At 43.0% G+C, this 23364-nt stretch overlaps 1 protein-coding gene across 2 annotated transcripts in view; it reads right to left on the bottom strand.

Annotated features, from left to right (window-relative positions):
- Positions 1–23364, bottom strand: part of Rfc1 (replication factor C subunit 1) — an 82102-nt gene that overhangs the window by 27067 nt on the left and 31671 nt on the right. For both annotated transcript variants that reach the window (XM_045161678.1, XM_045161679.1), the window contains exons 5-10: positions 20696–20928; positions 16458–16535; positions 11445–11522; positions 7838–7925; positions 4976–5259; positions 847–954 (exon numbers count right to left, since the gene is read on the bottom strand). In XM_045161678.1, coding sequence (XP_045017613.1) covers positions 847–954; positions 4976–5259; positions 7838–7925; positions 11445–11522; positions 16458–16535; positions 20696–20928 — 869 coding nt within the window. The remainder of the gene's footprint in view (positions 1–846; positions 955–4975; positions 5260–7837; positions 7926–11444; positions 11523–16457; positions 16536–20695; positions 20929–23364) is intronic.

The raw sequence follows: 23364 nt of genomic DNA, 5'->3' as shown, positions 1-23364 counted from the left end.
GCTCAAGCTGAAACCAGGTAACTCCCGATGTTCATTCATTCTTCCTCACTTTTTGGTTCTAATTATCACCAAATCCTGCAACTTCTTCCTCTGCCATGAAATCTACCACATTTCAGCACTTATACTTCCCACCCTGCCCCACAAACCCCCATCACTGCTCACCATCCCAGCGGATCTTCCTGTATCTTTTGCTGTCCCATTAAGCACAGTCTATGCTCCACAGCCAGCTTCCCAGCCCTGGCCACGTCTTCTCCCTACTTACAACCCCTCTCCTGGAGCCCCACAAGATAAAGTGCTGTTACCCAGCCAATCTTGGTCCTTGGTCACTCTGCTCTAACCGCACCACTTTGCTTTTAGTTCCTCACACATCGCACAAATGATTCTTCTCTTGATGATACCACACACTCTGCTGATGAGCACATCACCACGCCATTACAACCCCTTCAACACCTAATGAAGCCCCTTCATTCCTCAAGCCATTTCCATGTCACTTTTCCTTAATGGCTGACCCAGAGCCATGTTCCTCTATCATGTTCTCAGAGCACCTTGCATTTTCCTTTCATGACACATAAGTACTATTAAATAATGTATCTCTTTGCTTAAGCCCTAAGTCACAAAGAAAGGATATCAAACTTATCTCGGCACATTCTCAGAGCCCAGCCCTTCTAAAGCTACTTGTTAATTAAAGGAAAATGTTTTTATGTTGCAGCAGTGATTCGTAATGTGAATAAACACTCTTAATTCATCAACTTGGTGCTGGGACGTTTGTTGCTAGTATTAGTGATGCGTGCCAGGACCCACGAGGCAGGGGCCTCACAGAATGACACATCCTCTCCCCAGTCTTACCTTTGGGATCTCCTTAGAGCCCAGGGCTTTAGGACCTTCTCGATTTAAGTAGCTTCGATAAGCTTGATAATTCGTGCGTTTCTTTTCAGAATCTTCTGGACTCACAGACTTTGGGAGAGGGAACACAAATTGGACATTATATAAAGTTAAAAATACATACCTAGAAACAAACATTAAAGTCACTTCTGTATTTATCCTAAGGGTTGGTAAAATAGGTGTTCTCCAGCTTCCAGATAGAAGCCTAACTTACAAATACCCCTGCGTCAGTCTTTATCAATACTCCCACTCTTTCCAAAGGCAGCTTAGAAGGCATAATAAGCCAACTTGCTGACTCCAAGTGAAAAAAAAAATGGAAACAGTGCTTTAGTTGAGAAATAAACATGCATCTTATTTTTTTACTTTTTTGAGGTAGGGCCTCACTCAGGCTGACCCGGAACTCACTCTGTAGTCCCAGGCCTGCCTCAAACTCATAGCAATCCTCCTACCTCTGTCTCCTGAATGCTAGGATTAAAGGCATGCACCACCATGCTGGCTCACATGCATTTTAAATTCTATCCCATAATGAAACCCCCTTATCTGAACAACAACAACAAAAATGTGCCAATAAATCTGATTACGTGAGAAGATCCCCTACGTGTATCCTACAGCCTTGTCCACGTCCCCGGCGCTGTGCTACGCGCACTTCTGTCTGGTAATGAGCTACAGGCCTCCCTCATGCGCAGAGTACTCCCACAGACAGGGCCCGTGTGCCACTGCTCTCCCTTCTGTGTTTAATCTGACTCTATCTCATGGCATCACACCCTGATTTTTTTTAAAGAAAAAAGAGAGATTTTTTTTGTATGTGTGTGCACACGCGTGTGCATGTTTTATACCCTAAACATAGCTCAGAAAACCTAGAAACTTTTCAAACTATGTGTATCCACAGACCCACGGCCCAGAGCACATACCCGATGAAACATATAATTTAGAAATCAATACAAACCACCATGGGAATGTTATCCAACTGTATTTCTATGGGAAAAAAAAAAATCTGACCTATAAACAATTTACAACATAACTCTAGATTGTCTGCCTATCTATTCTGAGAAGTCTTATTATGTAGCTGAGCCAGACCTTGAACCCTCAACCCTCCTATCTCAGCCTCCCAAGTACTGGATTACAGGCATGAACCATGATACCTAGTTATAAAATAACCTTGAGTACACTCATTATTTGACAAAGATCAACTGTATTTACTGAACTTTAATGTTCCCAAATTAATTAAGTAAAAGTGCTCAGTTACTCCTATTCCAACTTTGAAAAACAATATGAAAAATAACCATACCATTTTAATTTTTTTTTTTTTTTGAGGTAGGGTCTCCTCAGGCTGGCATTGAACTCAAAGTTATCCTCCTACTTCTGCCTCCAGAGTGCTAGAATGAAAGGCATGCATCACCATGCCCAGGATCCAGCATTTTTCATGTTTTATTTTTTTTTGGGGGGGGGATAAGGTAGGATCTCACTCTAGCCCAGGCTGATCTGGATTCACTCTATTGTCTCAGAGTGTCCTCAAACTCACAGTGATCCTCCAACCTCAGCCTCCAAAGTACTGGAATCTTAAAAGGCATGTGCCACCATTTTTTAATTTCCATTTGTTTCATAAAAAATAGGTGGCACACACCTTTAATCCCGGCACTTGGGAGGCACAGGTATGAGGATTGCAGAGAGTTCAAGGCCACCCTGAGACTGTACAGTGAAGTCCAGGTCAGCCTGAGCTACAGTAAGACCCTGCCTCAAAAAAAAAAAAAAACAAAAAAAACAAGAAAAGAAAAAGACAACCTCTAACAAGAACAAATAAAAATTGAAAAAAAAATTAAAAATAGACATCCTCTGTAAATTCTCCTACATGATAGGAGTGCCTGAAGAAAAATATTCATTCCCCAGATAAGTATTTAGTGGAGAAAAATCTAATTGTTTCTTTAAGCATATTTATGAGCACTGCCTACAAATCAAAGTAGCTCCAAATCACCTTCATTTCATGGCTCTGCACTAAAAAATAATGGTGATGAGCAGAAAACACACAATAAGAAGTACCTAAGATGCATGAAGGCATAAGTAGTTTCTCATGAATCTAAAGTGCTTCCAAATTGCAGGTTCAAAAGACCCCAGCTTCTCAAATAGATCTGAAAACAAAGAAAACCCTTTGTGGAGCTGGAGCTGCAGCTGACCCCAAAGCCTGCTATAAGCAAGGCCAACACTCTACCACTATGCATGGCTCCAGCCAGCTTTCCTGTTCGTTTTGAGAGGCAGGGTCTCACTAAGTTTCCCAGGCTGGCTCTGAACTTGCTGCCTTGAATTTGTAGTCTTCCTACCTCATCTCCAGTAGCTGGGATCACAAGGACTGCACCACAAGGTTTACCAAAAACGACTACAGGAGCAGGAGGAAGAGGGGGAAGAGGAGGAGGGGAAGGAGAAGAGGAGGGGAGGGAGAAAAGAAGGGGAGGGAGAAGAGGAGGGGAGGGAGGGGAATAGGAGGAGGGCTCAATTCCCCAATAGCCACATAAAGCTAGAATCACAAGGTGGAGCATGCATCCACGGTTCATCTGCAGCAGCAAGAGGCCCTGGCATGCCCATTCTCAATCTCTCTCTTCTTGCAAATAAATATTTTTTAAAAAGGAGTAAATTCAGAATAAATCAAAATACCACCTCCTGCAATGGTGATAACTAAAACATCTACAGCTCTGATGTTCCAGGCGCCACTCTCAGTGGTTTCATAGCTCAATCAAGGACATTTTTGGGAGGAGGTGGGGTGGAGGGAGGGTCTCACTCGAGCTCAGGCTGACCTGGAATCCACTATGTAGTCTCAGGGTGGACTAGAACTCACGGTGCTGCTCCTACCTCAGCCTCCCGAGTGCTGGGATTAAAGGCTCATGCCACTTTACTAGTCGTTCTGAGCCCTGCACTACTACTGAGCACCAAGAGCAGTAACTAGACGGGAGCTACACATCTGCTCCGCGTCAAGGCCCTGGTGTGACAGGGAGCTGCCATAATGCCCTGCGACTTCTGTCTTCAGAGGGCCCGAGTTCAAGACTGCCACTTACTTCCTGAATAATCTTGGGAAAATTACTTAAAGTCAGCCTATTTCTTCATCTTTACAACTTAAAAGTAAATGTCTCAACTATCTCATACACTATATAATAAAAATTAGCTAATTTGGGGGTGGAGGGATGGCTTAGCAGTTAAGGCATTTGCCTGCAAAGCCAAAAGATCCTGGTTCAATTCCCCATGACCCACATAAGCCTGATGCACAAGATGGTGCATAAATCTGGAGTTTGTTTGCAGTGGCTGGAAACCCTGGCATGCCCATTCTCTCTCTCTCAAATAAATAAATAAAATATTTTTTTTTAATTAGCTAATTTACCTATATTAATGTATGTTTTTTTTTTCTTTTGGTTGTTCAAGGTAGGGTCTCACTGTAGCCCAGGCTGACCTGGAACTCTATAGTCCTAGGATGGCCTTGAACTCATGGTGATCCTCCTACCTCTGTCTCACAAGTGCTAAGATTAAACACCACTACACCTAGCTAATCTATATTCTTTAACAACTAAATGAAACAGCATCTTCTGGGAACTCAACCACAGGGATTAAAACATGTTAGGCAAGCTCTCTACCATGGGAAGTGAACTCCTAGCCCTTAAATCACGTCTTAAAAGAATCACAGTAACTTGGGAAGTTGAAAATAATGAAACCAGGCTGTCAAGATAACTGCAGGGATACAGCACTTGTCGCACAGCGTGAGTACCTGAGATCAGGTCCCCAGGCCCCACGTAACATCCAGAAGCTGTGGTGGCGTCTGCAGATGGGAAGTGAAGGCAGGCGAATTCCCCAGAAGCTCACACAGCACGCAGCCTGGTGAGCTGAGTGAACACTGAGACCCTGCCTCAAAACGAGGGGGAAGGTGAGGACCACCAGCACACCAGTGTCCTCTGACCGCAGCCTGCCTGCCGCGCTCACACACACCAGCACGCACACATCCACACATACGCGCACACGCCCCAAAGAAGAAAAGCCAGGCACGGCGGCTCAAACACGAGCTCCTGGGAGGCTGAGGACAGAGACGGGGAGACACACATGGGCATAAATTCCCTACCTCTTTTTTGGCTGGGGAACTTTTGGCTTTCTTAGGAGTTTTCTTCTCTCCTTTCAAGTCAGTGGTGTTTTCTCTTCTCTCTGGGGCCACGGGTGCTGTTTCTTTGTAAGAACTCTCTTCTTTTGATTTCATAAGTGCCAGCTTGGAACTGGCCTTTGGAGAAGGCTCTCCTGCTTGGTGAGCTGCTGATATGGGGTGCTGCTGAGATTCTCTTGAGCTTCCGCACTTAGCTTGTTTATTAGGACTGTAAGTCTTTCTTTCACTTGAAATTTGCTCTGTTTTTACTAGGAAGATAAGTTTATACTTGATGTTTTTGAAATACTCTGTACCAATACTTTTTCTCATTTTTCAACTGAGTGGCACACATTATCACATGCAGATTTCAAATCATGAATATTATTAAATCTTTAGCTTATATGGCACACTTATTTTTAATTAAATATTTTATTAAACATCGTTGTATAACTTGTTCAATCTCTTATGTCATTTAAAATATAAGCCACGGGCTGAAGAGATGGCTTAAGGCATTTGGCTACAAAGCCAAAGGACTCAGGTTCGATTCCCCAGGACAAGATGCACAAGATGGCGCATGTGTCTAGAATTCATTTGCAGTGGCTGGAGGGCCTGGCACATCCATTCTTTCTCTCAAATAAATAAATAATATTTTTAAAATATAAAATATAAGCCACACATTTCTTGATATAATATTGTAAACATTTAAAAACAGATTTCAAGCCAGGTGTGGTGGCACACACCTTTAACCCCAGCACTCGGAAGGCAGAGGTTGGAGGATCACTGGGAGTTCAAAGCCAGCCTGGACCTACAGAGTGAGATCCAGGTCAGCCTAGGATAGACTGAGACCCTACACCTAAACCCTACTCCACCCCACCCCCCAAAAATGAATTTCATTTCATAGATGTGCTCTAAAATTTACAGAGACAAAACTTGCTGAATGGATAAAAAATAAAAATTTCTATTTTATAATATAGCCATAAAAACTCTATTTGGTGAAGGCCACAAGGTATTGTATGAAGAAATCTGTTTGTAGGATGAAGACCATCTATTTAGTCTCCCCCACATCTCTAGGTTCCATATTCATGAATTCAACCAACCATGAACTGAAATTATTCTTTTTAGTTGTGCATGTACAAACCAAGTGCATTTCCTGCTGGTCACTATCCTGTACACAATGGAGAATAACAAGTTACAGAGCACTGCAGAGCATTAGGAACAAGTAAGCTAGTGATGATGAAGCTGTTACAAGTATACAGGAGGATATACATAGGCTATATGTGAAATCTACATTATTTTGCACAAAGAACGTTGAGTATCCATAGTTCTGAGAATTCCCTGGGGGTCTCAGAACCAACCAACCCTTTACAGAAATGGGGGAGGACTGCTGACCCACAGGCCTGAAACCCTAGCTACTCAGAAGGCTGGGGCAAGAAGATTTCAAGTTTAAGGCCTGGTTGGTCTACAGAGTAAGTTAAAGGACAGCTTGGGTAAAGACTTTCAAAATTAAAAGTGAGTGGGCTGGGGACAGAGCTCAGTAACAGATCACTTAAACAGCATGTGTAAACGCTAGGTTCAATCCCCAATACTGCTCCCCCTGCCCAAAAAGGAAGGGGGTGGGGGCGACTGAATATGCAGATGGTTGAAGAGCAGAACCATTAAAGAATAAACCAGCCAAGACGATCAGAAGAGCTTCAAATGATCTGCATAGCCAGCTCTGAGTTATCTCTTTGTCCTCATATAGTGAAAACTACACAATGCAATGTACTTGGAGGTCATCAAGCCAAGAGTACCATCAGAGTTCTCCCAACACTCATGGGCAGATGGGCACTCTCGACCAGGTACTATTCAAACCACTTTCAAAGAACATTTAGAAAGGGACTCCAACTTCCAATTTTCCAGCTTTATAATGATACAAAAGCAACATGCAGGCCGGAGAGACGGCTCACCAGTTAAAGGCACTTGCTTGCAAAGCCTAACGGCCTGGGTTCTACTCCCTAATACCCACATAAAGCCAGATGCACAAAGTGGTGCATGCATCTAGAGTTCTTTTGCAGTGGGAGGAGACCCTGGCACACCCACTCTGTACACTCTCTCACGCTTTCTTTCATAAATATTTTTTATCAAGCAACATGCAGGCTAGAGAGATGGATTAGCAGTTAAGACACCTGCCTGCAAACCTAAGGATCCAGGTTCAATTTCCCAGTACCCACACAGAGCCAGACGCACAATGTGGCACATGCACCTGCAGTTCGCTGGCAGTGACTCGAGGCCCCAGCATGCCCCTTCTCTGTCTTTCTCAATCTGCCTCTTTCTCTCTCAAATAATTTTTTAAAAAAAGCTTCATATTTTGAAGTCTGATGTTTCCCTGACATCGAAATGTGCAGTGCAGCAGTCACTAGAGATGTCCGTCTACAGTGTGCTGTAAGCTACGCCATCACCGCCCAAACATCAGCTATTAAATGCAACTTCACTACATTTTTCTACTTATGACAAGTTTTTGAGACCCAACCACATTGTAAGTCTAGGAGCATCTTTAAGTAGAACTTTTTTGTTGTTGTCTTTTTCAAGGTAGGGTCCAACTCTATCTAGCCCAGCTTGACCTGAAACTCACTCTGTAGTCCCAGGCTGGCTTTGAACTCAGGATAATGCTCCTACCTCTGCTTCCTAAGTGTTGGGATTAAAGGCATGTGCCACCATGCCCAGCTAGAACACACTTTGAACACTTCTCTGTAATAATGTCTACCAAACAACAGAATTATTGAACAAAATGTTTAAACACACTTAGCAAGAATTATCTCCTATAAATAAAGACAAGTATTCCATCTTACTTCCTTTTGATGATATTACCTTTGTGAGGATATTTATGTTTTTCTGCTTTATTTAAGTCAGCTTGGACAGATGAAAATGTTCCTCCTGCTTCAGGGTCCTTTCGGTTCTAAACAAATTTAAGAAGTGTCAGATGTTGTAAGTAACAGGAAAACTTACACAAAACTTTTCATTAAAACGATTACCGTTTAAGAATCACCTTCCAAACTAACAAGACACAACAAACTGTTATTCATTCATACATAAAACGTTCATAGCAAATGAAGCAGGCTTTATTACTTGATTTTGCTGATGGGGGAAAAAAATCAAAATTTTTAAAAAAATATATATCTATAGGGCTGAGTGTGGTGGTGCCTGCCTTTAATCCCAGCACTCATTACATCCCAATCTGCCAAACTGGAAATATGTAGGGTCTCGTTCTTACCCAAGCTAGCCTGGAATTCATTATGTAGTCTCGGGCTGGCCTCAAATTCACAGTGATCCTCCTATCTCTGCCTGCCCAGTGCTGGGATTAAAGGCAGGCACCACCACAACCAGCTTCCTACTTCTTTTATCTCAACTCTAAAGCTGTTAATATTACGCAGTTGAAAACTAAAATTTAATTCAAAGAAACAGACAGAGAGGAGGGAGGGGGGAGAGTGAAAGGGAGGGAAGGAAGGAAAGAACAATTATATCCCACCCCTTAAAAATAAATAAAAAGGGGCTGGAGAGATGGCTTAGTGGTTAAGCGCTTGCCTGTGAAGCCTAAGGACCCTGGTTCGAGGCTCGGTTCCCCAGGTCCTACGTTAGCCAGATGCACAAGGGGGCGCACGCGTCTGGAGTTCGTTTGCAGAGGCTGGAAGCCCTGGCGCGCCCATTCTCTCCCTCTCCCTCTATCTGTCTTTCTCTCTGTGTCTGTCGCTCTCAAATAAATAAATAAAAAATAAATAAATAAATAAATAAATAAATAAAAAGGGCTGGAGAAATGGCTTAGCAGTTAAACACTTGCCTGTGAAGCCTAGGGACCCCAGTTCAAGGCTTGATTCCCCAAGACCCACGTTAGCCAGATGCACAAGGGGGCACATGCTCTGGAGTTCCTTTGCAGTGGCTGGAGGCCCTGGCGCACCCATCATCTCTCTATCTCTCTCTGTCTAATAAATAAATAAAAAGCAGTATGAACGTTCACCACCATGGCAGTGGTTAAGTCAGTCATTCAGTTCTATGTTGTACCGTCAGTACATGTGAATTAAATCTACTTAAAGCTCTGTACTAGCTTGAAAAGGGATTATAGCAGTGTTAATTGAGGAAAATAGAATGTAAAATTGTGTGTGTGCCAAATTAAAGTTTATAAAATTGGGGGAAAAGTCCAAATAACAGTAGTGGTTATCTAAGAGGTGCTATCAGGAATGTTTCTCTTTCTAAATCTATAAATTTCCCCATCTATAGTTTTATTTTATTGCAAAAATAAAAGAAAATAATCATAATAGCAAATAAATAAATAGAGAGTAGCCAGGCGAGGTGGCGCAGACCTTTCACCTCAGCACTTGGGAGAGAGGCAGGAAGAGTATCACCAGTGCAGGCTGCATAGTGAGCATGATGCCAGCCAGGGCTACACAGCAAGACCCCGCCACAAAAACAATCTAATACTGCTCCCTCAAAACTCCATTTTCCAAGAAGAAAGCAATCTGAGGCATATAGCACTTAATAATTATACTGTGTGCATACATGCAGGTGGAATAAGGCTGTTCGAATGCCAAATTCCCACCATCCCCTTACTGCCAGAGATGTCTTGCTTAGTCTTGGCCACTGATAATAACTATGTTTACATCTTCCTACTTTAAAGCAGAATCTTTTAAAATTGTCAGACATTAATATGGACAATGACATTGACAGAAGGTAATTAGTCAGAAATAAAGCAATTTATTAGTGATAAGGAGCTTTAAAAGAAAAAAAGATAATCATGAGGGCATAGAGAGATGGCCACTGGGACCAAGCATTTGCCGTGAAGCCTGAGGACCAGAACTGGGTCCCAGCCCCCAAGTAAAGTGAGGCCTGTATACGCCTAAAAACTCAACACTGAGGAAAGCAAAAATGGGAGATCACTAGGGCTTCCTGGTAAGCCAGCTAAAAACAGTATGATCCACGCTCAGTGAGCCATGATCTCAAGGAAGTAAGGCAGAACAGCCATAGAGGAGGATACCCAATGTTCTCCCCTGGCCTCTGGACACCCATGTACACAGAAAGCACGTCTACATACCCACACACCAAAAAGTCAGAAATAGCCCAGCTTCTTGGGAGGCTGAGGCAGGAGGATCAGGAGTTCAAGACCAGCCTGGGCAAGGTAGCACCCTGTTTCTTAACTGGAAAAAAAAAAAAAAAAAAAACAGGGAGAGTGGTCTAAGATGTAGGACAGCTGTAGAGTGCTTGTTTAGCACGCCCCTGGCTTCCATATATGTACCACCACAAAAAGAAAATTTTTTCAAATTTAGGGCAGAAGACGATGGTTTAGTGGTTAAGGCATTTGCCTACAAGCCAAAGGATCCTGGTTTGATTCCCCAGGACCCACATAAGTCAGATGCACAAGGTGGTACACGCATCTGGAGTTCATCTGCAGGGGCCTGAGGCCCTGGCGCACCTATCCTTTCTCTCTCTCTAAATAAATAAATAAAATATATTTAAAATTTTTAAAAATAATTTGATGCCAAAAAACATATAGACAATTATTTAAGTCTTTTTTTTTTGAGGGGGAAGTAGTTTTCAAGGTATCCCAGGCTGACCTGGAATTTACTATGTAGTCTTAAGGTGGCCTCAAACTCATGGTGATCCTCCTACCTCTACCTCCCAAGTGCTGGGATTAAAGGTGTGTGTCACCACACCCAGCTATAGAGAATGGACACACTAGGGCCTCTAGCTGCTGCAAATAGACTCTAGATGCATGTGCCACTTTATGTATCTGGCTTTACATGGGTATTGGGGAATCTAACTCAGGTCATTAGGCTTTGCAGGCAAGTGCCTTAACTGCTGAGCTGTCTCTTCACCCAGTCTACTTAATATAATACAGATCTTAAAGTTAGCTAATTGGAAACAGTAAATTCTACTTCCCAAAAAGAGTAGTGTTAATTATTAAATTTGTGCCCTACAGGAAACTTTTTAAGATTTTATTTATTTGTAAGCAGAGAGATACAGACACAGAGACAGAAAGAGTGTATGTGCACATGCCAGGGTCTCTGGCCAATGCAAACAAATTCCAGATGCATGCGTCACTTTGTGCATCTGGCTTTATGTGGGTACTGGGGAACTGAACCTGAGTAGTTAGGCTTTGCAGGCAAGTGCCTTAACCACTGGCACATCTCTCCAGTTCCCAGAAAGTTTTATAAATATTATTCTCTGAACAGATAAATATGAGCCCTTTGGAGTAAAGAGCAAAGGTAAAACTGTTTTTGTGAAAAAGATTCTGGGTTGTTTCTTGAAACCTTATTTACGAAGATTTTTTTAAATGAAGTTCTCTAAAAACATTTTTATAAATTAAGACAATGTAGCTTCTTGCTGGAAGAGTTCTCAGGGCTGTCGTCTGGAGTCTGGCACACACCCAGCCATAAAAGGAACACTGGTCTAGACTGGACATTCTGAACGAAACAGCCTTGTCTACCTTTTTGGTCTTGGGTTCTTCATCCAACATGGCTAACGTTCTGGCAAACTCCTCATCTTCATGCAACTGCCTCTCCAGCTGAAAAAAGCACCAATACAATAGGACATATTTGTTCTTTTGCATCTGAAGGCTTATCATACACTTGAAAGAAAATGGAAAATCATTTCCTAGAAATAACAATGGCGTGGTTCCACTGAGCATTAATAGTCAAGGATCACAGTCTCGTTTCAACAAAACACATTAGATCTCGGAAAACGCGTCTGAGAACTTAAGACAACGCGTGTTCCTTGTACACAACAGCAGGCACGCACACACACACACACACACACCACTGACCCAAGTGCATGCGCTCTGATGTGTTCACGTCAGTCACCATGGCAGATTCCTAACCGACCAACGTAGCACTCCTAGTTATTTCTTGTTTCTAAAGGTTTCACCTTCAGCAAAACAGAGCTTTTTTTTTCTGTCTTTTATTTATTTATTTAATTGAGAGCGACAGACAAAGAGGCAGATAGAGACAGAGATTGGGCGCACCAGGGCCTCCAGCCATTGCCAATGAACTCCAGACGCGTGCGCCCCCTTGTGCATCTGGCTAACATGGGACCTGGGGAACCAAGCCTCGAACCAGGGTCCTTAGGCTTCACAGGCAAGTGCTTAACCGCTAAGCCATCTCTCCAGCCCTTTCTCTGTCTTTTAAAACAGAGCTTTTTGAGAATAGAGTGTAGAACAAGAAACATGCTTTTCATTGTAAACTAAAGGTCCTGATGCCTAACTGAATGTCAGACAAAAACTTTTCATATGTCTTTATATTATTCAAAGGAAATCCCTCAAAATGTACCCGACCTAAAAGGAACTTGGGATGAGCCTGATGAGAAGACAGTAAGCAAGCCTTTTCCTGATTACAAAATAAACTAATAGGGCATGGTACTGCACACCTTTAATCCCAGCACTTGGGACTCAGAGGTAGGAGGATCACTATGAATTCGAGGTTAGCCTGAACTAGAGAGACCCTACTTCAAAAAACAAAATAAAACAAAACAAAAAGCTGGGCTAGAAAGAGATGGCTTAGCAGTTAAGTGCTTGCCTGTGAAGCCTAAGAACCCCAGTTTGAGGCCTGGTTCCCCAGGACCCATGTAGGCCAGATGCACAAGGTGGCACATGCATGCAGTGGCTGGAGGCCCTGGTGCGTCCATTCTCTCTCTCTCTCTCGCTCTCAAATAAATAAAAAGCCAGGTGTGGTGGTGCACGTATTTAATCCCAGCACTCAGGAGGCAGAAATAGGAGGATCTCCATGAGTTCAAGGCCACCCTGAGACAACATAGTAAATTCCAGGTCAGCCTGGGCTGGAGTGAGACCCACCTCAAGAAATAAAAAATGAAAAACATGAACTAGCCTGGCCAGGGAAGTGGCTTAGGGGGCCAGCATATGCTTAGCATGTCCAAGGTCCTGGGTTTGATTCCCAGCACCAGAAAAAAAAAACAATCCCATGAACCCAAGGCAAGCACAACTACAAACCAGCGGGAGGAAGGAACACCACGACACAACGCTCCCATTTGCTAGTGTTTCTTAACCATACCTGAACTACACTTCCGACTGCTAACGTCAGCCCTAGTCCAGTTGCTGCAAACTCTACTCATGGCTGCTCACATTTACGGCTTCAGGTTCTGCCTGCCATGGTTGCCTGGGATTCACAGGGCTGACGGTAGTAGCTGGGACAGAGCAGAATTATGACTCTCCTTCATTTCATCAGCTGATGCTTTTCATTTTCAAAGTGTTTTTCTATCTATTTGATCATACTGAATTTCATTTTCTCCAAGCAGATATGCTCGTGACTTAGCTAGTACAAGTGGCCTAGGTCAAGCTATGAAGTAATTCTTGGCGACCTGACTTGTCCTTATCTGTCCCAAATAGTAGAGGATTACCTGGCTCTTTCCATAGAACAAAAGGGTATCATAATCCCCTGTTTTTCCATCTCTGTCACATTCTTTCAGAATCCTGTTTGGGTAATTTATTAAGCTGATAGAGAACTTTTAGGGTGTTAATAATTGATGGTGTCTTTTCCTTTTTAATTTAATTTAATTTTATTTTATTTTATTTTGGCTTTTCAAGGCAGGGTCTCGCTCTAGCCCAGGCTGACCTGGAATTCACTATGTAGACTCAGGCTTGCCTCAAACTCACAGCCATCCTCCTACCTCTGCCTCCCCAGTGCTGAGACGATAAGCATGCGCCACGACAGCCTGGCTCCAAAGTACCTTGTTTTTTAAAAAAATAAGAGCCAAATTTTTTTTGAACTAGTAGCTTGATACAGCATCCATAAAGTAGTGAGCACTCCTAATTCTCTACTTTACTAACCACTCTTAAGTCTCCTCTTCTTCATCTCTGAAGACCACCCCAGAGCTCAATCCTAAAATTTTTTTTTTCCCTTTTTCTGTTTCAATTCTCTCCCTATAGCTTCATCCAGATACACAGACATGAAGTACCACATAGTGGGGGATAGGGAAATGGCTCAGAGGTCAAAGGCATTTGCTTGCAAGCTTGATGGCCTGAGTTCAATTCCCCAGCCCCCAAGTGAAACAGGACACACAGTGGAGCATGGGAAGCAAAACCAGAATTCCAAAGCTTCTCAGAGGTAGTCTTCTGACCTCCACATGTGCACCATAGTGCAAGCACAACACACATGCATTTTTTAATGCCACACAAATGCTAACAACTCCTAAACATGTGTTCTGCTTTGACTTCTCCAGAGCTCGACTCTCCTCGGCCAGCTGCTGTGCATCTAAGCCTGGAAGTCCATCAGACACCTCCAACATCCTGTCCGAAACAACTCTTAGTTTCTTGGTGCCAACCTCCTCTGCTACCTGTGTTCCAGTTTTCGTAAAAGGAATCACCATTCATCCAGTGCTCAGGCCACCTCACATTCACTCTATCAACTATTTTAAAGGTTATACCACCTCTCACCACCTAATCCACTTCCTGTTTGATACACGCAACAGCTTTTCCCAGCCACCCTGCTGTAACAATCTCCAAGGCTGGTCTACTTTGGATCATGCTCACCATAAGAAAGATACCATTAATATCCTAACAGTAGAACAAAAGCCAAGGTACTTTCCTTTAACATTGGCCAAGTCATAGCACTTTTAAGAATACCAGCGGTGAGCTAGAGAGATGGCTGAGCAGCCAAGGCATGCCGGCAAAGCCTAATAACCTGAGTCCAATTTCCCAGTACCCACAAAAAGCCAGAGGCACAAAGTGGCACATGCATCTGGAGTTCATTTGTGGCAGCTGGAGGACCTAGTACATCCATTCTCTCTGTCTCTCTTCTCTCTCTGCTTGTAAATAAATAAATATTAAAAGAGAGAGAGAGAGAGAGAAGCACCAATGGCTTCCCACCTCATAGAAACTAAAACCTGAAGTTTATAATGGGAACCAAAAACCTACTGTGACCTACAGAATTTCCTACTGGCCGTTTCTCCAAAATCATCCCATGCTGTTCTCTTTCTCCCTGACTCCCCAGTCATGTTCATCTCTTGAACACTCTGAGCCTGTTTCTATCTCAGGACACTTACACTGCCATTTCCTCTGCTTGGGGGAAATCTCCTTTAAGCAATCAGCACCATGGCTCACTGTATCATCACTTCATTTTCTGCCGCAATGCCACTACTCCAGAGGGATATCCCAAACTTCTTGGAGGTAAAACACACATAATCCCACATACTCATGCCCAAACTATAGATTTGCTTCATTGCACCTATAATTAACTACCATTATATTTTCCTTTGTTGGCTTTTTTGGTTTTTCAACATAGGGTCTTAGACAGGCGTGGTGGTGCACGCCTTTAATCCCAACACTTGGGAGGCAGAGGTAGGAGAATCGCCATGAATTTGAGGCCACCCTGAGACTACATAATGAATTCCAGGTCAGCCTAGGCTAGAGCGAGACCTCAAGTTAAAAAAAAAAAAAGGGGGGGGGGGACTTGTTCTACTGGAATTCACCATGTAGTCTCAAGGTAGCCTCAAACTCATGGAGAACCTCTACCTCAGCCTTCCAAGTGCTGGGATTAAAGGTGTGCACCACCAAGCCCGGTTCACTTCTTTTTTAAACTACCATATACTTAATAGCTAGAACAGAGCTAGGCAAAGCCTACTGACCCGAATACAATTCCCAAGCCACCCAAGTAAACCAGACTCAAAAAGTGGCACAAGTGTCATTTCAAGCCATAGGAGGCCCTGGCACATGCATGTACACACACTCGCGCGCACACACATAAACAATTTTTAAATTTATTTTATTTTTTATTTATTTGAAAGAGAAAGAGGCAGAGAGAGAGAGAAAGGGCACACCAACACCCTCAACCACTGCAAACAAACTCCAGATGCATGCACCACTTTATGCATCTGGCTTATGTGAGTCCTGAGGAACTGAACCTGGGTCCTTTGGCTTTGCAGGCAAGTGCCTTAACCACTAAACCGTCTCTCCAGCCCCAAATAAACAATTTTTAAAAACAAAAATTAGACTAGAACAATCTTGACTATTTGCCTGGCTACAATATCAAGTCTGAATGCTATCTAAATGAAAAGCAATACCTCAATATTTTCATCAAAAAAAAAAAAAAAAATGTGGGCTGGAGAGATGGCTTAGTGGTTAAGGCACATGCCTGTGAAACCTGAGGACCCAGGTTTGACTCTCCACATCCCATGTAAGCCGGATGCACACGGTGGCACATGCATCTGGAGTTCGTTTGCAGTGGCTAGAAGCCCTGGTGTGGCCATTCTCTCTCTCTCCCTTTCTCTGTCTCTAATAAATAAATAAAAATAAACTCTCTTTTAAAAAAAAAGCTAGGAATGATATCTTCATGAAAGGCACTACCTCTGCATCTTCATCAAGTTAGGAGTAATATCTACATGAAAGGCACTACCTCTGCATCTTCATCAAGTTAGGAGTAATATCTACATGAAAGGCACTACCTCTGTATCTTCATCAAGTTAGGAGTGATATCTCCATGAAAGACACTACCTCTGCATCTTCATCAAGTTGCAGCTGCTTGGCAATGGCTTCATCATTTAATCTGGAATCATCTGCATTTTGAGGAGGCTATATTTCAAAGAAAATAAAACAAGACAAGCATAAATTCAACGTTAAAATAAGATATTTTTAACAGCAGATTATACACATCAATTAGAAGTCTATCAATAAGAGTCACAATATAGAATAGCTAGAAATTGCAGGTTTCGGCCATTCCCTGAAAAAAAGTCCAATCTTAATAAGTAACTATCCTAAAGTAGATGTCTCTTGCTGTTTTCAAAGCAGGGTCTTGCCCTAGCCCAGGCTGACCTGTAATTCACTGTGTAGTCTCAGGGTGGCCTCAAACTCAAAGCAGTCCTCCTACTTCAGCCTGCCGAGTGCTGGGATTAAAGGTGTGAAACACCACAACCGGCTCTTGTTTAGTTCTACTGATATGTTCTCCCAAAAAAGGAAAAATTCTATGGTTTGACGCCTCAGCTAGAGAAGTCATCGAGAACACTGGCAAATCAGTATGTAAGAGTGACTGCACTGTCCTGAAGAGGTGAATCCGATGGAGGCAGATCCGTGGGAGTGACTGCACTGTCAAATGGAAGCAGATGAAATCAACACCAACGAGCAACTCATTTAACTCAGACACCACGTTCACTATAATTTATCTGTGTATCTTCCCTACAGGGCCAAAGATGAATACAGTATGTAAAAGTATAAAAGGTCAAAAACATAAAACTGATGTTATATTTAAAAGGATTGTATGATTCACAAATAAAATTTTTATCTAATTTTTGTCTCATGAGGTCAACAGTAATATGCTTGTATTTTAAAAATGTGAGGGCTGGAGAGATGGCTTAGCGGTTAAGTGCTTGCCTGTGAAGCCTAAGGACCCCAGTTCAAGGCTCGATTCCCCAGGACCCATATAAGCCAGATGCACAAGGGGGCACACGCATCTGGAGTTCATTTGCAGTGGCTGGAGGCCCTGGCGCGCCCATTCTCTCTCTCTGCCCCCGTCTCTCTCTCCCCCCCTTTCTCTCTCTGTCTGTCGCTCTCAAATAAATGAACAAAAAAATTTTTTAAAAAAGAAAAATGTGGGCTGGAGAGATGGCCTAGCGGTTAAGCGCTTGCCTGTGAAGCCTAAGGACCCCGGTTCGAGGCTTGGTTCCCCAGGTCCCACGTTAGCCAGATGCACAAGGGGGCGCACGCGTCTGGAGTTCGTTTGCAGTGGCTAGAAGCCCTGGCGTGCCCATTCTCTCTCTCTCTCTCTACCTCTCTCCCTCTCTCTCTCTGTGTCACTCTCAATAAATAAATAAAAATGAACAACAACAAAAAAATTTTAAAAAAAAAGAAAAATGTGATTCAGGGGCTGAAGGGATGGCTTAGTGGTTAAGGCATTTGCCTGCAAAGCCAAAGGACCCAGGTTTGATTTCCCAGGACCCACATTAGCCAGATGCATAAGAGGGCGCACAAGTCTGGAGTTCGTCTGCAGTGACTAGAGGCCTTAGCACACCCATTCTCTCACACTCTCTCCCTCTTTCCTCTGTCAAATAAATAAGTATAAAATATAATAGTAAAAAAAGAATGTGATTCAGGGCTGAAGACATGGCTCAATAGTTAAGGCACTTGCCTGCAAAGCCTAAGGACCCATGTTCAATTTCCCAGTACCTGCAGATGCACAAAGTGGTGCATGCCTCTAAAGTTTGTTTGCAGTGGCTAGAAGCCCTAGAGTGCCCATTCTGTGTGTGTGTGTCTCTAATGAATAAATTTAAAAATTTTAGGGGCTGGAGAGATGGCTTAGCAGTTGAGGCACTTGCCTATGAAGCCTAAGAACTCATGTTCAAATCTCCAGGTCCCACATAAGACAGATGCACAGGGACACAAGTGCGCAATGTCACACATGCGCACGAGGGGGCGTGTGATCTGGAGTTCATCTGTAGCAGCTGAAGGCCCTGGTGACACACGCGCGCGCGCGCGCACACACACACACACACACCCTCCCTCCCTCCCTCCCTCCCTCTCTCTCTCAAAAAAAAATAAAAACAGAATTTTTTTTAATGTGATTCAGAAGCCAACCATGGTGGTACACACCTTTAATCCCAGCACTTGGGAGGCAAAGGTAGGAGAAACACCATGAGTTTGAGGCTACCCTAGGACTATATTTTGAATTCCAGGTCAGCCTAGGCTAGATCAAGACCCTACCTCAGAAAATGGAGGAAAACAAAAAACAACAATGTGTTTCAGAGAGCTGGTATACATCTCAGTTGGTAGAATACTTGCCGAGCATGCATGAAAGCCAGAGTTCAATCTCCAGCACAATAAACTTGGGAGGCAGAGGAGAATCAGAAGTTCAAGGTCATCCTCAGCTATAGTAGCAGTTCAACACAAGGATATATGAAACCCTAACTCAGAAAAAAAATTCAAATTAAATTCTTTTTTTTAAATTTTTTTGTTTTGTTTTGTTGTGTGTTCAACATAGGATCTTCCTCTATCCCAGGCTGTCAAATTAAATTCTAAGAACTCAGGCATGGTGGCACGCGCCTTTTATCCCAGCACTCGGGAGACAGAGATAGGTGGATGACTGTGAATTCAAGGCTACCCTGAAACCCCATAGTGAATTCCAGGTCAGCCTTTGCTAAAAAGTAAAACCCTATACCTCGTAAAACCAAAATAAATAAATTCTAAGAACTATATTCTAGGGCTACAGAGATGGCTGAGTAGTCAAAGGCGTTTGCTGGCAAAGCCTGATGCGCAGGGGTCAATCCCCCAGCGCCTATATCAAGCCAGATACACAAAGCGGTGCATGCATTTGGATTTCATCTGCAGTAGCAAGATTCCCTAGCATGCCCATTTTCTCTCTCCCACTCTCTGTCTCTGCTTGCAAATAAGTAAACAAAATCTTTTAAATTTTTAAACCTCTAAACATATATTCTGATTTCCTTATCTTCTAAAATGAGGGCAACACATTTGTATCCATCATCATAGGAAAATCATTTTCATTTATTTTTTTAAACTTTTTCATTGTAGGACCCAGCCTGGCCTAGAAGTCTCTCTGTAGTCCCAGGCTGGTCTTAAACTCACAGTGAGCCTCCTTCCCTGCCTCCAGAGTGCTAGCATTAAAGGCATGTGCCATAATACGCACCCCATTTTCATTATTATTAGTAAAACATGTCTACTCATTTGCAATATTTCAATTTCTCCTCTTTAAAAAAAAAACAAAAAACTTTTGGGGCTGGAGAGATGGCTTAGCAGTTAAGGCGTTTGCCTATAAAGCTAAAGGACCCAGGTTTGACTTCCCAGGACCCATATTAAGCCAGATGCACAAGGTGGTGCATGCATCTGGAGTTTGCAGTGGCTAGAGGCCCTGGTACGCCCATTCTCTCTCTCTATCTGCCTCTTTCTTTCTGCCTCTTTCAAATAATTAATAAAAATTTTAAAAAAATTAAGTTTAGCCAGGCGTGATGGCATACACCTTTAATCCTAGCACTCAGGAGGCAGAGGGAGGAGGATCACTATGAGTTCAAGGCCACCCTGAGACTACGCAGTGGATTCCAGGTCAGCCTGAACTAGAATGAGACACTACCTTGAAAAACCAAAATAAATAAATAAATAAATTTTTTAAAACTTTTATTTTTGAAAGGAAAAAAGAGGCAGAGAGAGAATAGGTGTACCAGGGTCTTTCTGCCTGTGAACGAGCTCCAGATGGACGTGCCCCTTGCAGCACATGTGTGACACTGCACGCTGTGTCAGTGTGTGTCTGTTACATGGGACCTGAAGATCCGAACATGCATTCTTGGGGTTTGCAGGCAAGCGCCTTAACCGCTAAGCCCACTAAGCTCGGGTGGATGCATTTTAATTGATATTAACAATAGGAGAATTTGAGGGCTACACAGATGGGTTGGCAGTTAAGGTGCTTGCCTGCAAGGACAAAGAACCCAGGTTTGATTCCCCAAGATCTGTGTAAGCCAGATGCATAAGGTAACACAGGCATCAGGAGTTCATGTGAAGCGGCTGAATGTCCTGGCACAGCCATCGTCTCTCTGTCTCTCTCTCTCTCTTGAATAAGTAAATAAAAATTAAATTAAAATTTTTAAATGTATGTACCCAAAACATTCTTTTTATTGAGAGTCTTGCTATGCAGGCAGGGTTGGCTTCCTGTGTCAGCCTCCCAAGTGCTGGCATCACAGGTGTGCCCTCATGCCCAGCACTGCTGGCATTCTTGACATATGTGACATACCCACCTCCTTCCTTTTGCTTGCCACCATCTTCTTCTCTGACCTCTGGACACTGGCAGTTCCAAAATAGTCAAGCACTGATGTTGGTGTGAGCTTTATCGGCGACAGGGGCTTGGTCTTAGTCTTAGCGCTCTCTTCATTCTTTTTCAGGTTTGATGCTCCAAGTGCACTATTTGTAGATACTCCATTCTCTTTTGATTTACAGGCAGCCTTTTTACACACAAAGTCATCGTCTTCATCTTAAACAGAAGAGAACACATTTGTTTGATTAAAAAAAAAAAATCAATCCTAATTTACAAAGCAATCACCTCTACCAACTTTATTAAAAATATACAAGAGCTTTGGGATGCAAATATTTTTTTTCTTACCTCCTAAATTCAACAGTCACTCTATGTTTACTATCTCCCCTCCTTACTAGCCAGGATGCACAAATATTTACTGAGCAGCATTACAGACCAAGCACTGAGGACATAGTAGCCTATACACTTGATCTTAGAAGTGTCACAAGAAGGAATAAAAAGGACACAAAGTCTGCCCTCCTGGAACTTGAGACCTACAAGAGGAAACAGACACATGGATAAATACACATTGCCGGGCTGCAAGTGTTATGAAGAAAAACAAGTGAGAGAATTTAAGAGTGACTAGGATGGGGCGTAACTCAGTAGGAGAGAGCTTGCCTAGTATACGTGAGAGCTCTAGATGCTCCCCAGAACCACAGGGGGAAAAAAGTAAAGGTTAAAAAAAGGAAATGGAAGCCGGTCATGGTGGCCTTTAATCCCAGCACTCGGAAGGCAGAGGTAGGAGGACCGCTGTGAGTTTGAGGTGATCCTGAGACTACATAGTGAATTCCAGGTCAGCCTGAGCTAGAGTGAGACCCTACCTCAAAAACAAAAGAAAAGAAAGAATGGGTGCACCAGGGCACCCAACCACTAGAAAAGAACTCCAGATGCACAGGGCATGGTGGCGCATACCTTTAATCCCACCACTAGGGAGGCTGAAGTTGGAGGATCACCGTGAGTTCGAGGCCACCCTGAGACTACATAGTGAATTCCAGGTCAGCCTGAGCTAGAGTAAGACTCCACAGTGAAAAACCAAAAAAAAAAAAAAAAAAAAAAAAAATCCACAAAAAAAAGCAAATGGGGTCTAAAGACATAGCCAAAGGACCCAAGTTCAATTCCCCAGTACCCATATAAGCCAGATACACAAAGTGGCACATGCACCTGGATTTCATTGGCAGTAAGGCCCTAGTGTGCCTGCCCATATTCATCCCCCCCTTCTCTTTCTCTCTCAAATAAATAAAATTTTAAAAAGGAAATGTTCTAAACTTAAAAGAAAATGAAGGGTGCTCTTTTGGATAACAGAAATCAAAGAAAGCCTCTTCATGGGATCAAAACCAGAGCTGTATGCATGCTAGATAATTGGTCGGCCACCGAGCTACATCCCAGCCTTGTTTTTTTGTTTTTCGGGCAGGCTTTATGTAGCTCAGACTAGTCTGCACCTCTCAAACCTCTTACCTCCACCCTACAAGTGCTGAGGTTACAAGAGTGCACCACCACGCCTGGCCAAAAGCCTCTCTGATAACCCACACTGCCCAGAGCCCTGAAATGCAGACACCTCGGCAAAGAACACGCAGACAAGCAAAAGCTCAAGGGCAAAGCCTGGCGGTGCCTGCAGCACAGTGAGACAGGCTTGCCACAAGAGCGCACGCGAAAGCAGTAGGAGTAATCACATTGAAACTGTGACTTCCAGGGGCCACAACCTACTACCAAATGCTCCAGATGCTAGACATCCATCTATAGGGATAAAGGCTATTCTCTTTTTCTTCCTTTAAAAAAAAATTATTATTAAAAGAGAATATACAGAAGTCAGACGTGGTGGCGCACGCCTTTAACCCCAGCGCTCGGGAGGCAGACGTAGGAGGATTGCCGTGAGTTCAAGACCACCCTGAGACTACATAGTGAATTCCAGGTCAGGCTGGGCTGGAGTGAGACCCTACCTCAAAAAACCAAAAAATAAATAAAGAGAATATATGGGTGTGCCAGGACCTCCTGCCACTGCAAATGAACTCCAAGTATGTCTGCCGCCTTGTGTATCTGGCTTTATGCTGAGTCTGGGGATTAGAACCTGAGCCACAGGCTTTCAAGCAAGTGCCTTAACTGCTAAGCCATCTCTTTAGCTCTGATTCCTCCTTTAACAAAATTGTTTATTTGAAGGTAATTAATACTTTCAGAGTTTGTGTATTTTTTTCTCTCTCAGTTTACTTGAAATTAAAACAATTTAATCATTGAAAGTATTTTTATGAACATATTTTTGGAAAAATAAATGATCATGCCTGATTTTAAAAAAAAATGTTTATTTGAGAGAGAGAGATGAAGATAGAACGAGACAGAGAGGCATGTACAAGCATGGGCAAATCAAGACCTCCTGCCATTACAAATGAGCTCCAGGCGCATGTGCCACTTTGGGCATCTGGCTTTACGTGTGTACTGGGAAATCAAACAATCAAGCAAGGCCCTTTAACCACTGAGGCATCTCTCCAGCCCTATTCCCTTTTTACAAAGGAAATACGTGCTCTGTGCCACTGTGCTGTAAAAGTATATAGCCTGATTTTATTCTTACGGGGCTTCACAACTAAGAGTTTCTCTTAAGTCTCAGTTTTGACTAGGGTTTTTCAG

The sequence above is a fragment of the Jaculus jaculus genome, chromosome 11 (genome assembly GCF_020740685.1).
Source record: "Jaculus jaculus isolate mJacJac1 chromosome 11, mJacJac1.mat.Y.cur, whole genome shotgun sequence".
Classification (NCBI taxonomy): Eukaryota; Metazoa; Chordata; class Mammalia; order Rodentia; family Dipodidae; genus Jaculus; species Jaculus jaculus.
This window is presented reverse-complemented; position numbering and strand designations above follow the sequence as displayed.